The sequence below is a fragment of the Falco punctatus genome (assembly GCF_963210335.1).
Source record: "Falco punctatus genome assembly, contig: scaffold_176, whole genome shotgun sequence".
NCBI classification, from domain to species: domain Eukaryota; kingdom Metazoa; phylum Chordata; class Aves; order Falconiformes; family Falconidae; genus Falco; species Falco punctatus.
This window is the reverse complement of record NW_027660331.1, coordinates 43381-58897: the sequence shown is the minus strand read 5'-3', so window position 1 is coordinate 58897 and position 15517 is coordinate 43381. Positions and strand designations below refer to the sequence as shown.

At 43.7% G+C, this 15517-nt stretch overlaps 1 protein-coding gene across 1 annotated transcript in view; it reads left to right on the top strand.

Annotated features, from left to right (window-relative positions):
• LOC308057142 (uncharacterized protein) overlaps window positions 1-14179 on the top strand; it is a 42766-nt gene extending 28587 nt beyond the window's left edge. The window contains 6 exon segments of the mRNA XM_080411293.1: window positions 288-429; window positions 2290-2571; window positions 3268-3503; window positions 4263-4494; window positions 11051-11096; window positions 12587-14179. Coding sequence (XP_080267419.1) covers window positions 288-429; window positions 2290-2571; window positions 3268-3503; window positions 4263-4494; window positions 11051-11096; window positions 12587-12735 — 1087 coding nt within the window. The 3' untranslated portion in view covers window positions 12736-14179.
• Window positions 14180-15517: the final 1338 nt, after the last annotated feature.

The window sequence follows — 15517 nt, the reverse complement described above, 5'->3', positions numbered from 1 at the left end:
TCTGTACACCAGCCCCTAGTTTTCAATAGCTGCCAAAACAACTGCAGATGCAGGTTGCCCTGCAGTTCTCCTGGGAAAAAGGGAGTCTTTCATTCCTCTTTTCAGGTGAAATCTGGACTCTCCAAGCGTATGTGGCACAGGAATACTGGTTTTTCCTGGTAATTCCTGGTGTGTCAAGCATGTTAAAGATGAAGCAAGCCGTGTCTGTGCTGTTTACATGAGAGTATGTGAAAAAGTCCAGTTTTGTTTCTTTACTTCATTGTTTTTGTGACTAATTTGCTGTGCAGGTTGAAGAGGCTGCTGAGCAGAGCTACGAAGAAACTAAGGGTGTATGAGGAGAGAGGGGGACTGTCCCAGCTGAATTTGCAGGGAGAAATGAAGAACAGGTATTCTGAAATGGTCAATGAAATTGGCAGATTAAGAGCAAAGGTGAGCTTTGCTTTGTTTGGGTTATTTTGGTGGTGGTGGTTTTTCTTTTGGAACCTCTGTTCTTTCTTCGTACTACTTTTCATGTTGTTGACTTTGACTTTTGTTTTCTTGGCTGTATTTCTGAAATTATTTGGCTGGTTTTTGATGTTCCTTCTATGGTCACAGTAGTAGGCGACTGTAATACTGATGTAGCTCTTAGGGGTAAAGATGGAAGTGTTACGTACACAGCAGTATCTGCGAGGGCATATCAGGGGTAGGCTGTCCTGCAGAGGAAGGGCAAAGCAAGAGCCACAGCAAGGCTGGCAGGGTCTGTGACCACACAGGCCAGGGATCAGCCCCACAGGCCCTCACCAAGAAGAGCAGAAGAGTTCTGGGGACAGTAAGCAGAGTCCTCCAAGAGTGCAGATCACCAGGCCGGTCCATAGGGATGGGCAGGTCTGCAGTCCTACTGGGACGTCACGTCCATGGGTGAGGGCCAGGGCTGAGAGCAGTGAAGGCCCAGCACAGGCCTGGCTGCAACTTGAGGCCGTGGCAGCATCGTCGGGCTCCGACGGATGCATTCCCTCTCGGAAGAGAGGGGAGTAACGCCACCGTCACTCGGAACAACTCTGTGCAGTTGGCCTTGCCCAAGGTCACCCCCTGAAGCCTGTCTCGGGCACGAGTTGAGCAGGAGGCAGTTGGGGGTTTGCTTTTCGGAATGGTGTCTTTGCTTCCCAGGGCACAATGCAGTGTGAGGTGATGCAGAAAAAATGAATGCAGTAACTTATTGCTTACTAGTAGCTGACTCAGTCCGTCTTTCCTGGTCTTGGAGACCCACAAATGCTTTTGAGGTTGCTCTGGCTGTTCGGTAGCATGTAACCTTTTATCTGCTTCTCCGCTCATTTGTTGCTAAAGTAGCTGTGTTTCAAAGTTATGCTCCTTTTTAGAAGATATTATTGTAGAATGAATCAACTGCCTTGAGAGTGGCTCATTTTTAGTTCACAGGTTAGCAGCATATTTGTGTTCCTGTTGGAAGAGCTATTTTGAATGACAGGGAATGGAATTGCGTTTGGGCAATTTTAAATAAGTGTAAAGTTTCTACTTATTTTAGAGACTCTTTCAAGTGTTGACTCTGCTGGTTTCCCCCACTTTTTTAAAAATAAAAGATGGTGGGATATCATGTTTTATGGTTAATAGGTATTGACGATGGATGTTTCTGGAGGGGGAAAGAAGGGGATAGAGCTGTAGTTGACCATTGGGACCTATGGGAAGTCTGATATTTCCTGGAAATCTTTTGAAAACAAACCGTAGCTTTGGCCTAAAGAGACTGTCTTCTGCCACCACTGCTGCAAAAGCGGTGTTCTGAACCACTACTTCCAGATCTATTAGCGTAATGGAAGGAAAGGGTATCCGTTTCTTGTCTTGTCAGTTCTGTGACGAAGCTTTGACCGTGTGACAGCATGTGACAGTTCCTCTGAAGCATGATACATGGGGTTTTTTTCTGATGAAACCAGAATGTGGCTGTGATGTAACTGGGTATGGGTGTGTTTGATTTCCTATGATCGTATGAACATCTCGCAGCAGAATAGCCCTAGTGCTTTTCAGCCTAGCCCTGCGGGTGTAATGCCGCTGGTTTGGTACCTCTTGGTCTGTGACCCACTGCAGAACTGAGGAAGGATGGGAACCTGAGGAATGCTGTCAGAAATGATGTGAAAGCTGTTCTTGTTTTAAAAGAAGAGCCTGGTTTCGCTTTTGTTTTAACACTGAATCAGCAGATGGTAAATACAGTGTTGATGGCCAACTCCTTTACCAATTTTCACAGATTTGACTAATTTTAGATCCCTCTGAGTTCCCTGTTTTTTTCCCCTTTCCTGTCTACAGGTTGATGAACTTTCCCAGCAGCTGGAGATAGAGTCTAAAAAAGGCATGCAGCTAGAAGCACAAAATCATGATTTGCGAGAGGAGTTGTCCACCATGCGTGGGAGCCATGAAAAACTGGAAAAGAGCAAAAGCCAGCTGAAAGAAGAGGTGGCTAATCTCAAACACCATATGGAGACTAACATGGTGGATCGCAGCCAAATAGAACAATACAAAAGAGAGGTGGAAGAACGAGCTGCACAAGAAATAAGACAAAAACTGCAAGAAGTCAATCTGTTTTTGCAGGTAAGTTAGTTTCTTATGTGTGTCTGTTACAGACTTCTGTTTTGGTTGTCATTTTTAGGGGTGGTGGTGGTGCCTGATTCCATGTGTTACGCTGTACTGTTTTTCCTGAAGGGCAGTGGGAGAAGGGAATATGGTTGGGCAAGATGCTTTCATGTGTGTGCAGTGTGCCTGCAGGCCCTGAATCAAAAACTTGCCCAAGGTAGGTTTCCATTTTGCAGTTCTTGGAGGGGTATCACTGTCCACTGGTCTTGTTCTCATTGTTTAGGTCTTGTTCTCATTGTTTATCCTTGAATGGGTATTGCAACTTAGAGTTGTCACAGCCCCCCATACACATCTTCCTTAGTCATTGCACAAGGGGCAACGCTCAGAAAAGAACTCACCAAAGCTGCAGGGTGGGGGCTGGGGGTGCGGCATCTCCATAATTTCTTTGAGGAATGCTATGCCCTGTCCTACAGAGATAGTGTTCTTCCATCAGTAGCTTTGATGAGTAATAGTGCTAAGATGGGGGTTCTTTCTGAATGAAAAGAATCATTTAGTGTGGTAGTTCCAGGGTTGTGCCCTGGTCGCTGATGGCAGTGAGGAGGCACAGTTGCCTCGCTGAATAGAGCTGGGCCCTTGAAATTGGGTACACACAATTGACTGGCGAGGAGAGTTCTCTTTTTCTTTGTGGTGGTTGAAAGTGTGTATCTACTTCAGATGCAGGCAGCCTCCCAGGACAGATTAGAACAAATCAGAGCCAGTCATCATGCTTTGCTGACAAACCAGCTAGAACACAGAATTGGAGACCTCGAACGTGAATTGGACAGGATAAAAAATACCCAACGAGACAGTATTTTTCAAAAAGAATCCGCACAGGCAGAAGCGGAAAAGTACAAAGACCTGTATCTGGAGGAAGTTATAAATGGAAGATGCCTAGCAAAAAAACTGGAAAGGTAAGTCCCTGCTCTTTTGGGGTGATAATAAGATACTACTTTTTCCTCAAGCAGTTTTCTTCATTAAATACCTTTTCTACATCTGGTCAGCATTATGCATAGGATAGCATATTTGTGATGAAAGTACCTTAAGGCTCCCCCCTGTTCATTGGAACTATCTTCATTTCTCTTCAGTGTTCCAGCAGTAACACCACCAATCATGGGCGTTAATAGGATATTTTTGAAGTTGAGTTTGTTTTAACAGGCAGCCTTTTTGCCAGTCTCTAATCTCCTCTTCTTATTCTAAGTATGGCAGAAAAGATAATGTCATGTCCTTTACTGCTTGAATAGGGATAGGCCCTTCAGAGAACGACATTTGATGCTATGAAGAAGAAGAACAACAAATCTTTTGGCTTCCATTTTAGCCGCATGTCATAGGTTTCAGCTTTCTTTGGGAAAGGAAGGGTAGCCCAGAGTTCTTATGCAGGTGATGTACCTTTCAGGAAGAGCTATGTAAACACACGGTGTGCACAGACTGCTTTGGGGCCTTAATGCTGAGAAGTCCAAAGTATTGGTTAACTCTTGCTGCTTCTTGCAGGTAGAGTGACTACTTAGAAATAGGCTCTCCAAAAAAACCCCAGATCCAGTTATGGAGATTTTTTTGGACTCTCTTAATCCCTTCCACTTTCAGAAGTCAGATAATAATCAAAGACCTGGAGGGTAACTTTGCGGAAGTGTTATTACCAAAGATAATTCTTTGTATGCTTCTGAATGTTTCAGAGCTAATGAGAGACTAGCAGAAGCCAACGCTAAGCTCCTTCAGGAGTGCCATAGAAGCAAACCTTTAATTGCAAGCAGCGCTGTCAGTGGTCCAGTTCTGTATTCAACTGAACTGGGACATATTAGCAACAATCTGGCACTGAATAGAAGTCTAAATCTAGGAGGAAGCTTCCTAACCCCACCCGTGAATACGTTACCATCAAGAAACAGAGTTGAAGCCTATGTGGCTAAGGTAAGCGTTTTTAAATACTGTCCTCAACTAGTGTTGAAGAGTATCTGTAAGCAAGGTTGTGCTTTTCAGTCTAAAGTTAGAATCCATTTCTAGTTCCAAACCATATGCTCTAATATGCTAAACCAAATTGCTCATCAAAACAGTACACAACTAGGTAGTAGAAACGAAGACTTTTGGTCATCAGGGTTATACAAATTTCCAGAAGTGCTCAAAGACCAAAAAATACTGAGTTCTAAATGATGAACTGCGTAACAGGTTTTTTTTTTGCAAGTTCTCTTTTGCAAGAGAAACTGTGATGAAGAATACTGTGGCATAGGAAGCTGCCAAAGAAGCTCTTCAGTAAAATTTAGTGCTGATGCCCCATCCCTGGCGGTGCTCAAGGCCAGGCTGGGTGGGGCTTGGAGCAACCCGGTCTAGTGGAAGGTGTCCTTGCCCATGGCAGGGGGGTTGGAACTGGATGATCTTTAAGGTCCCTTCCAACCCAAGCCATTCTGTGGATGACCTTTTTTAAAACAGCTAACTTTATGATGAGTGCAAAATCCCATCAGACATCTTTGTTTGAGACTCCTTTTCCTCCTTCACTGATGTTCATGCTAGCAGTTTCTTCACCGGAACTTGTTTTAGTACAATACCAAAACAAAGGGATGCTTCAAAACTAGGATGGTATGAACAGGACACGTAACTTCTCACTTGAGTGCGGGACGCATGCTGTGCATAGGAGGCATTTGATTTTGTGGGTCCTGCTATGTGGTGTTATATGTAACTGCTCCTCAGGAAGTCTACAGAGCTTTCTGATTTTGTACAAAAGCTGCAGCCTCTGCGTACCTCTGGTCAAAGTATGCCCTGTAATTAGCAGTCAGCATGATAGCACATCCCTCACAGAATGGTAAACGTGATATCATGAGACTTGGAAACCAGATGTCAGTCGTTGTAATCCGTTTCCCACCTAGCATAGGACTGAGGCATGGGCAAGCTTGCCTGTTCAGTCAGTGTCTGTCCCTCGCATATTCTGTTGTTGAATGGATGTGAGAGGCATTCGCTCACTTTTAAGTCTATCTCGGTTCGGTGGTCCCACCTACACTGGAAAGAATCCATTTAAATAACGTGTCTGCATACTGTGCCTGGCTTAAGAAAAAAAAAACCAAACCAAACAACAAAACAAAAATGGACAAAGCGGTGTGTAGGTAGTGCGTAGCAGCGGCAGTTAAGAGATGAACTTTTCTGTATCGTTGCGAATGTGTTTTTTGTGTCAGAGGGGTGGACATAACGCTGCATAAAGAACATGGGAGGCAATTAGTACTGTACCACCTGCAGGGATTATTCTGCACGCAAGCAGCAGAAAGGAGGTGAAATTCAGGGATCCACTACAAAACTGAAGTAAGGAGAAAGCCAGGACAAGGGAACAAGAGGGACAGGGAGCAGGGAGCAAGTGAGGGCAGGGAAAAAAGAGAGAGAGATGGGAGTGAGATGTTACAAGAAGAAAAAGGCAAAGGAGGAAACCATCCCACTTCTAGGAACAAAGCTGTCCTAGTTTAAAAGAAAAGGGTTTAACAGTTGTGGTTTCTTTTTTTGAAGAAGAAACAGGAAAAAAAGAATAACCTCCCTGTTACTAAATCCAGCTGCACATCTCTTTATGATATTTCTTCCTGTAATCACCAGTTAGGGAACAACTGAGACTAATTGTAGTGGCACTGCTTGTAGCCTCAAGTCACCTGACGTTCAGTGTATTCAGGGAAGTCTTAAAACCTGATCTTCTCTGGAGTCCTTCAGAAGAAAGGAACTGAGTTCTCAGAGGTGCAGTAGTTGCTAGAGGACTAGGTGAGTATTTCACTTAGAACTGCGGGCTTAATTGTTCTCAGTCAGGTGCAGTATGTCATGTGCATAACATGCATCTGAGAAAAGAGGACTGAATTGGAACGTAAGACTTTGAAGTCAGGAAGTAACAAAAGGGAAAAACTGCACGTATCCCTCTGCATACAATAATGGGTGGCAAATCTCAATCAGTTTCCAAATGCAAAATCACCAGATGCACAGTCTGTGCTGTCATTTCCGCAGGAGTCCCGTGCCATTCAGGAGGCAAGTTGGAGCATGAGGGAAGAAATCAGAGATTATAGTTTTAGTCTATTTTGAAATGCTTTGCTGGTTGTGCTGCCTAGTATTCTGTCTGTTCACCAGACTGTTTCAAAACAGAAGAATTTCTCTGACTCTAAGCCTTTTCTTCACTTCACTGTTTACTTCAGTTATGCCTCAGCTTTGTTTTCCCATTAACCTGGTTCCCTTCTACAGAATTTGCCTTGCCTTTAAATTCAGGATGCGCAGTGCTGCCTTGGCTGGAGATGACACATGTTTCTGCCACTGAAGCTCTAAACGACAGGGAGTTAAGAAGCTGAAATTGCAGTGTGCCTCAGGCAGTCCTTTGAGGCTTCTTTTTTTAGTCAAAGCTCTCTGCAGATTTGGTGTTCCTTGTAGTAGCTTCCTCAAGGTGAGAAAGGCTATTGGAAGTAGAGAACATGCCAGCCATTCTGAAGGGGAAGATGTTTGTGTGAATTTCGTTTGTGCAGAAGCTTTGAAATAGCTTCAGGGGCAAAGAGGTGAAAATAGTTCACACTGCTATTATTCAAAATGATGGTATTCATTGGTCCTGCAGCTGTTGGAAAAAACCCTGGTAAATGATGCTGACAAGAGGAAGAAGTGCTCCACTAGCAAGTGGACACAGTTTCTCCTTTAGACTTAACTAAGGAATTTGGTGTTTAAAGGCTTGAAAGATTGCACCGTTTTCCTAAACATCAAGCATGACTATCAGTGATTACACATAGAGCCGTACATGTTGAAGATGGTCATATCACAAGTTCAGCAAAAAATGAGCGTGTTATTCTTAAAAAAGCATAAAGAAATGTGTTCCATTACAGTATAGCCCCTTCCCCTTTATCAAATATATACGCTACAGAAATGAATAACCTTGAAGTGCAAAAGGATCTTTAAAAATACAAAAAAAAGTTCATATTGGCACAAGCTTATTAACCAGTAGAATCCCGATCACATGCAATGTCTTCGGGTTTTTTTGGTGGTTTTTATTTGTATTAGAGCTTCAGTAATGTGGAATAAATTACAAGTACTTGACAAATTCTGTGCATGTAATTAGACAGTGACCGTAGCAACTAGCAATTCAGTATTTCAGACCTGCTCCCTTAGTCCATAGACTAAGGCAAGGAATGTCTCCTGCAAGTGCTGCAAGGAGGTTTTGGGACTGGAGTCCTGTTGTTAGGTTTAACAAATGTCAAGCTTAAATCCTAACAGCTGTGCCAAAGGCTGGTGAAAATGAACATGGGTGTCTTGACAGGCAAGAACAGTGAACTCTGCAACCAGGGTGAATCAGTGGATAAATGAAACCAGTTTAATGTGGGAAGGGAAATGTCTGCTTCCTACTTCATCTTCCAATTTCTGTTCCATTTCTGATTTGGCTTTCTGCACTCTTGTAGCAGTCTTTGTTGTTAGCTTTTTTACTTGCTTCATTTACATGTAGGCCACGTTCTTGTTTCTCACTGAAGACCTGTGAACTTAAGGCCGTTTTTCTTTCTTCTTCAGCTCCTTAATCAAAAATCTGTCCGTCTCTCTTCTCTGCAGCCAGATACATGGCAAGGTTTGCAGCCAGCATTGTTTAATGTTGGGATGGTATTTTATACTGGAAATGTTGTCTTGTTTATGCTGTTAGGTTTTGATTAAAACTTACTGATGTATTCACATTTTCCTAACACTGCGCATATTTTGAACTTTAGTTTGTCCAAGTGAAAGAATGACTGCTGCAGGGGACTTCTCTGCTTTATGTATTTGTAATGCAATGGCTTCTGTGGTAGTTAACCATCTGTGAGATGTAATGCAATGGCTTCTGTGGTAGTTAACCATCTGTGAGATGATAGTCTATGGATTTAATCTGTTATAATGGAACTTTGAGCTCTAGGAGTAGGCTGGTTTACCCTCCTTGCCACTTCTGATATACAAAAAGTTCTTGGTGGTCGCAGCAGTTGTGTCTAGGAACTCAACTTCAGAACAGTACTGGTACTCCAGACTCGGAGCATCATTTCACGGAGTCTTACAGGATCCAGCTTACTCTGTGCTAAAGCAGCCTGTGTGGATAAGTAGTAAGTCAACACCACTTTGTGAAAAAGAACTGTTGAGAAGGTGCCTGCTGCAAATGAACACCTGGTGTGTTACCGCCTGAAGAGATGTGCAGTGAGGTGAGAAGTACCTGCTCAGGAGGTTTGGGACACTCAGCTGTGATGCCTTTCCTAGGGGTTTGGGGGGAAGGAGAAAAGTGGAGGCAAGTTAAGGTCCTCGGAGGTGTATTTTGCCTGGCTCTTCATTCATTCCCTTTTCAGAAATCAGTGTGTTGGCTTTATTTCCACCTATTTCTCTTCCCTCAGACATGGATGAGAATCACAAAGACATTGATGGAATGAATAAGAGGAAAAGAAGACCTTTTTCTTCTCTTGATTGATTTGTACATGTTGCGGAGGGTCCTGTGGACCTTCTAGTCATTGTGAAGACTCAGGAAACCAGGGAAGGTGGTTTCTTCTAACACCACTAACTACTACGACTTTGCTTGGGCTTGGTCCTGGGTTTGGGCCGTATTTTGGTCTAGGCATTAGTTTTCCTGCTTTTTTCTGTTACCTGTGTCTCGTCTCAGGAGTTAGGGGGTCCTTTCTCCCCAGAATTTTGCTTCTGCTTGTACCTGCTTGAAAACAATTAGAGATTTGGGGGGTCCTTTTCCATTGTTCATGCAGCTCTGTTGGCACAGAGTATTTCAATGAAGTATCACAGAGTGGTGCTTCTCCTGCAGGATCTAGTGAATGTGGTCCCAGCTATCCCTGTGTTCCTGGAGAGAGAGCCCTTCCCTCCACTTCGCTGGTTTACAGCCCCGCTCCTTTGACCCTTGCAGTTACTGCCTGTTACTGCTCCTCTTGTGAGGGTAAGCGGATTGGTTTCCTTCCTGAGGCTCTTGCTCTCTCTGTCCTGTTGAGTACCCTGTGCAGTGTTTCCGTTCTTCTTGTTGTTGTTATGCTGCTAGCTGGGTCTGCTCATTTCATAAAATAAATGCTCCTTCCCCCAGGAATTCAGTACTAAAATCAAGAGAGTCGCAGAATGAGTGAGGGGAAGGGGCCTCTAGAGATGATCTAGTCCAACGTCACCCCTGCTCAAAGCAGGGTCAGCCGTAGCAGGTTTCTCACTGTTCTGTCAGCCAGGTGTTATACATCTCCAAGGATGGACACTCCACAACCTTTTCTGGCAACTCGTTCCAGTGTCTGTCCATGCTTACAATTTTTTTAAAAATAATAATTGTAAAAATCCTTGTGTTAAAATTTCCTCTATCTGGATTTGTGCCTATTCCTCTTGTTCTTTTGCTTGGCACCGCTGAGAAGAGTCTGGCTCCATCTTCTGTACTCCCCCCACCAGGTATTTATACACATAGATAAGATCCCTCTGAGTTTTCCTGTTCTCCAGTAAAGAAACAGTTGCAGCTCTCAGCCTCTCCATATAGCTCACGAGGTCCAAGCCCTGCAGCATCTTCATGGCCATCGTAGCCCTGGAAGCTGTATGATACGTGTTTTGAAATTCACTTCTGTGTGTCACAAATTTGATGGAAAAAATGTAGGAGTAGCAGGTATCATCAAATGTAAACAGCAGCATATAGCGCTTGGACTGTGACTCTTAAATTAAGAGATGTGATTCCTTCTTGTGAAGGCTTCTGAAGGCAGAATCATAAGTGAGAATAACTTAATTGGTAACAATACCCACTTTCTAGGGGAGAAGAGGCGTAAGTGCTCCTTTGTAGTGATCCAGGCTGATTCCAGCTACATAATAAACCCCACAGCACTCGCTGCATAGAAGCTGTAGCTGTGGTTATCTTTTCTTAGTACACAGTTTGCAAGAAAAAATTGTGTGTGCTTTTATGTTTTTATAAATGTGTGTCGTGGTATTTGCAATAACAATAAAGAAGTTTTGGCATCATCTGTAGGAGCTCTTTCAATTTCCCATCTTAAGGTGGAGAAAAGAAGAATATTGGCACACGCTTTTTTCTATACAAATGGTGTATGTCAATCCTGCAGCAGCTGCTGGTGCAGCTCTTCTCTCTGTGAAGTTGCAGAAGCCAGCCTCAACTGGCTGATTTGTCCCTGTGGGTGGCTTTTGTACATATCTCGGCATGTAGCTGACATTCTGTTCGTGTGTTTGATGATAAACTTCAGCCATACCTTCACTGCAATAACTGCGCTAGGCTTTCTTGCTTTCTTCCTGTGTATTTTGTTAAACGCCCAGTAATAATCCAGCTGGTGAGTTACAAATTGTTTTGTTAACGTTGCTGAGCAATGAGGCAGCTGCAGCCCGACTGACCAAAAGTTTCTCTTCAGTAGAAATCAAACCCCAAACCAAGATGTGTCTATTTGGAATTATATTTTTAGGTTTTCTCTCATTATGTGTGGATTTTAAGAATGTTTTAGAAGTTTAATATTAGAAAAACGTAACTGTTAAAATATTAACTGTATTTTCTGTATAATTCTAGGTACGGCAGGAACTAGATGAAAAAATCGCTAAAGAACTTAAACAAGGTAATGTGTCACTATGTTAGGGGCATTTTTAAGGAAAAAGAGGAGTGTTCCTACTCTTGAACATAATGGCTTGAAAGCTGTGAAGTTCCTGTGCTAAGCACAGGGAGGTTTTTCTGCTAGCTTTCCAGTTTAGACTTGAATGTGAAAACTTCCAGCTTACCAAAAGATTGTGTAGAATGTTATGCAGTTGCCTGAAAAAGACAAGTGCAGAGAAAACTAACCCACTTCCTCTACACGGGTGCACTTGGCTTAAGCTGAAGTCACGTTTTTCTAGAGTGAATCCTTGAGCACAAACGTCAAACGTAAAAGAAGCCCTGAGAGAAGATGTTTATAGACTTCAGCCATCACTGCTTCTTCCATGTGCATCAGTTGCATTCCGCACTAAATCATACCCTGCACATTCTCTGCTGTTGGACCTTGGTTTTTTGCTGTTTCTTATTCATTGCTTGTATATGTAGCTTATGTTGCAGTCTTTTTTGAATAAGCAAGAAAAATATAATCAGTGATGAAAGATACCCTTTCTTTAGGAAAAGCACTTAGGCAAACATAAGATGAGTTGAATGCTTTTAACACATAGCATGAAACATGCTCTATAATATGAGGCCAGGTGTCGAAAGAGGAATTCCACCTGTTTCAGGGTAGTCGTTCCTCCAGAGTCACTGCTTTGCTTTGCAGTGACTGGTGCTATTTCAAAGCAGGTGGCCCCTGCGAGAATTTCCTTCTGTTCCTGCATGCTTTTGGTAATACAGAGAGTGTTCAGCTGTAGCTTCACAGCTCGTTCCATATGTCTGAATGGACACAAAGCCGTTGCATTTCATCCGTGTGCATTTTGAACCTGATTGTGCATCTGCTAGGTGTCATAGAGTGTGTTTGTTTTCAGGACCTTGTCTGAAAAATGTGGCTGGAGAAGAACAGGAAAGGTGGGCTTGCTGTCACTGAGTATGTGTTTTTGTGGAGGAAAGAGGGTTTTGCCAGGGTGAGTTACAAAGACGCCCCTCAAAGAAAGTGCCAGGCTATGAGACTTTTGCTGGCCTGACTGCACTGCAAAGGTGTTTGCGTTTTCACCGGCGGATTCTTTTTAAGTTTGTCACAGAGAAGGCAGAAGCTGGTTTTTAGGAGTAGAGTTCCAATAAATCACTGCTTTGAACATTCAAGGAAAACAGATACTGGAGGTTCGAGAGATCTGCAGGGGGGCTCAGTTTAGCACTGATGTAAGCAGGAGTCATTTGTGGATTCCCTGAAGATGTTCGCTGTGTAGCCTATAGAATTTCTTTCACTGGCTTTAGAAATACTGTTGACTGGTAAGCAAATGTGGAAAAAGATTGTTTCTTCCTTTGTGCCTAGCCCTTTGATTGTTACGATCCCTTGGAAGTTTTCAAATCTGTTTCTGGATTATAGTCTCTCCAGTTATCCATGATGTTTTCATAGTGACTGATTTGGCCCTGTCTAGTGTAAAAGCAACACTGGAATCTTGTTTCTCTTCTCCCTAGCCACTGCTGAACTTGAGGCTGGATCTGCTGGAGCTTTTCCCATGGTATTTTCCGATGGATCTTCAAGAAGTATCCACGTTGACCAGGATCCCCTTTGCAGGGCAGTACAGGAGTACCGTGATGTTTTAACCAAAAATTACCTGATTTGAACAAAATGCTGGGAAAAAAGCTCCGGAAAGGACTTTGTTTACATAGCGCGTCTATAGTTTCTCATCCCACAGTTCAGATGTGAAAATGTGTTTATTGCAGTCCGAATGTGAATTCTATTAAATGGATGTCAAGCACATTGCACTTGCCTGTTGGTTTATTGATGCATAGGTGTTTTATTTTGCACTCACCATAAGAAGCACACCTGTTTTTTTCTGACTAGCAGAATGACTCACCTTGATTCTTGAGCGTGACGGAATTGTCAGAATGATTCTTATTAAGGTAGAAGCATTATTTTTTCTCCACTGATGTTCTGTGTTTTAACAAAAGCATTCCCTTTGTTCTGCTTAATCCTTTCACCCTATGTGTTGTTCATGTTTCCAGTGTTACTTTAATGCTTAGGACATCGTTTGATGTGATTTGAGCCTGCTGCTTCAGTCCAGATGCCGTGACTGTTTCTGCCGATAAAGTGAAATCTTTACCAGTGGTCATGCTGGAGGACAGGGCACTTTACGTTGCTGTCACCTTATGCGCCTTAGGTTTAACATTACTGTGAGTGTGTAGCAGTGCCAAGAGAGTTATGTGGTGGGTTTGGTATGTTTGTTTTGGATCACAGAACCACAGAATGGGTGAGGTTGGAAGGGACCTCTGGAGGTCATCCGTTCTAGCTCCCCTGCTCAGGGAAGACCACCCAGAGCTGGTTGCCCAGGACCATGCTGGCTTTTGAGTATCTCCCAGGATGGAGCCTCCATGGGCAGCCTGTGCCAGTGCCCAGTCACCCTGATCGGAAAGAAGCATTTCCTGATGTTCAGCCCCGACCCTCTGTGTTTCAGTTTGTGCCCATGGCCCCTCACGGTATTCATCTTGGGGTTCGTATTAAAGGTCGCTGCAGCTGTAGACATTCCCAGTTACTACATCAGCAGCTGTGCTGTACCTGAAACACTTCATGTGCGGGAAAAATGAATGTTAAAATATTAACTTCCAGTCTCCTCAGTACTTTCCAAACCTTGTATGATAGGACAGCCAATCTTTTTGTTGCTGCTAGCAGCTGATGATGTGGTGGCTGTAGCCCAGATGGTAGCCAGTGTTCTGGGACATTTGTGTCAATAAAAGAAGCAGGTTTATTTATTTCAGGGAGTTACCTGTTACTGAAGATCTACATTGTCATTTCCTGTCCACAGAAGTCAGTAGTGGTCAGGAGATGATAGAACAAAGTCCCAGTTCTGGGAAAGGAAGAATGGTTGTCCCGAGATCAATTAAGACTGGAAAAATCTGGGGGTTTACCCACTAATTCAAGGACTTGAGTTAACAGGCAGTGAGGAAAGCAATGAATGTTGCTGTGACGCTGTTCCTTTTTATATGAATACATATTTGTGAAGTTAATATACTGTATTTAATTCCAGATATTCTGTTTCAGCTTGAAATTTAATAAACTTTGTCATCTAATACATGTCTTTGTTTTATCGTTTCCCTTCTTGACATCGCTTTCTACCCCTTTCCCTAACCGTACAGCTCTCCAGAGCGCTCTGCTCCTTTCAGCTCTGTTCACCGCTGCACCTTCAGCCTGTCCTGGAGGCCAGGCAAAAGGCCAGCATGTGTGTATGTCCTTCTCCACAATTGTGTTAAGACCGCAGACTGGTGTTGCGGTACTCATGATCAGTTCCCAGACTTTCCCTGTATTTTAGAGCAATCCTCCTTGTGGTTTGGGCAGAAGGTAGCAGGTGAGCTTCTGGTGGCCGTGAAACGCTGGGAAATCCCACAGGTTTTGATCCCCTGCAAAGGAAAAAGGTGTAACGAAATTTCTCCAGCCTGCACCGGAGTGGTCAAAGAGAAGTTCAGCTTTTGCTACTTTCTAGTGTCTCTCCACAGAAGAAGCAGGGACAGAACATCTTGAACATTCACGTTGTGTTGTCAGTCACTGTGATAAACTCAGACGTGACCTGTGCTCAAGTTTCCTCACTGCTCTCTGCTGCCAGCTCTTAGTGAGAGGGGAGAGCTCTTGGCTGGTGGAGCAGCAGAACAGAAATTCGGTGTTGGCATCTGCCATAACCGGCATTGATAGCAGTTATGATGAGGCGTGAGGGGGTACAGAGAAGTCCAGGCAATTCCTGCACTCGAAAGTCCATCCCCAGTGTCACTGTGGGGACACTCCTGATGAAGCAGGAGAGGGCATGGCACTTGGGGGAGGCTCTGAGGCCTGGAAGACAGGGAATGTCTGTCCCATCTTCAAGAAGGGCAAGACCGAGGAGCTGGGAACTGCAGCCTCACCGTGCTGCCTGGGAAGGTGGCGGAGCACGTACTCTGGGAGCCGTTTCCAAAGATGCTGGGGACAAGAAGTTGGGAGGGAGGAGTCAGCATGGGTTTGCAAAGGGTGAAATCATGCCGCACTGACCTGGTACCTTTCTAGCGATGTGTGAGTAACTGAGTGGACAGAGGAAGAGCAGTGCGTGTTGCTTACCTTGACTTTAGCAAGGCTTTCTCTGGCTTGTGCCCGAACAGTCAAGTTCAGGTTCAGGAACTTCCTGATCTCTTTCCAAAGAAGAAAGCAAGTGTGTTTCTTGATTTCTTTGCTCAGGTACATTAGAAACCCTTTGGGGTCAGTAGCTACAAGCAGGTTGCAGATCTTTGCAATCAGTAGTATGGAATAAACAACTCTGTTTCAGAAAATCTTATTATGCCAGTTGCTTTTTCCTCATGAGCAAATGTGTCAGGAGTTTCCCAGGTTTTGCTGTCTTCAAAATACCATGTTGAATTGTTGCTACAAAACATTAGTTTTTCAGTTAC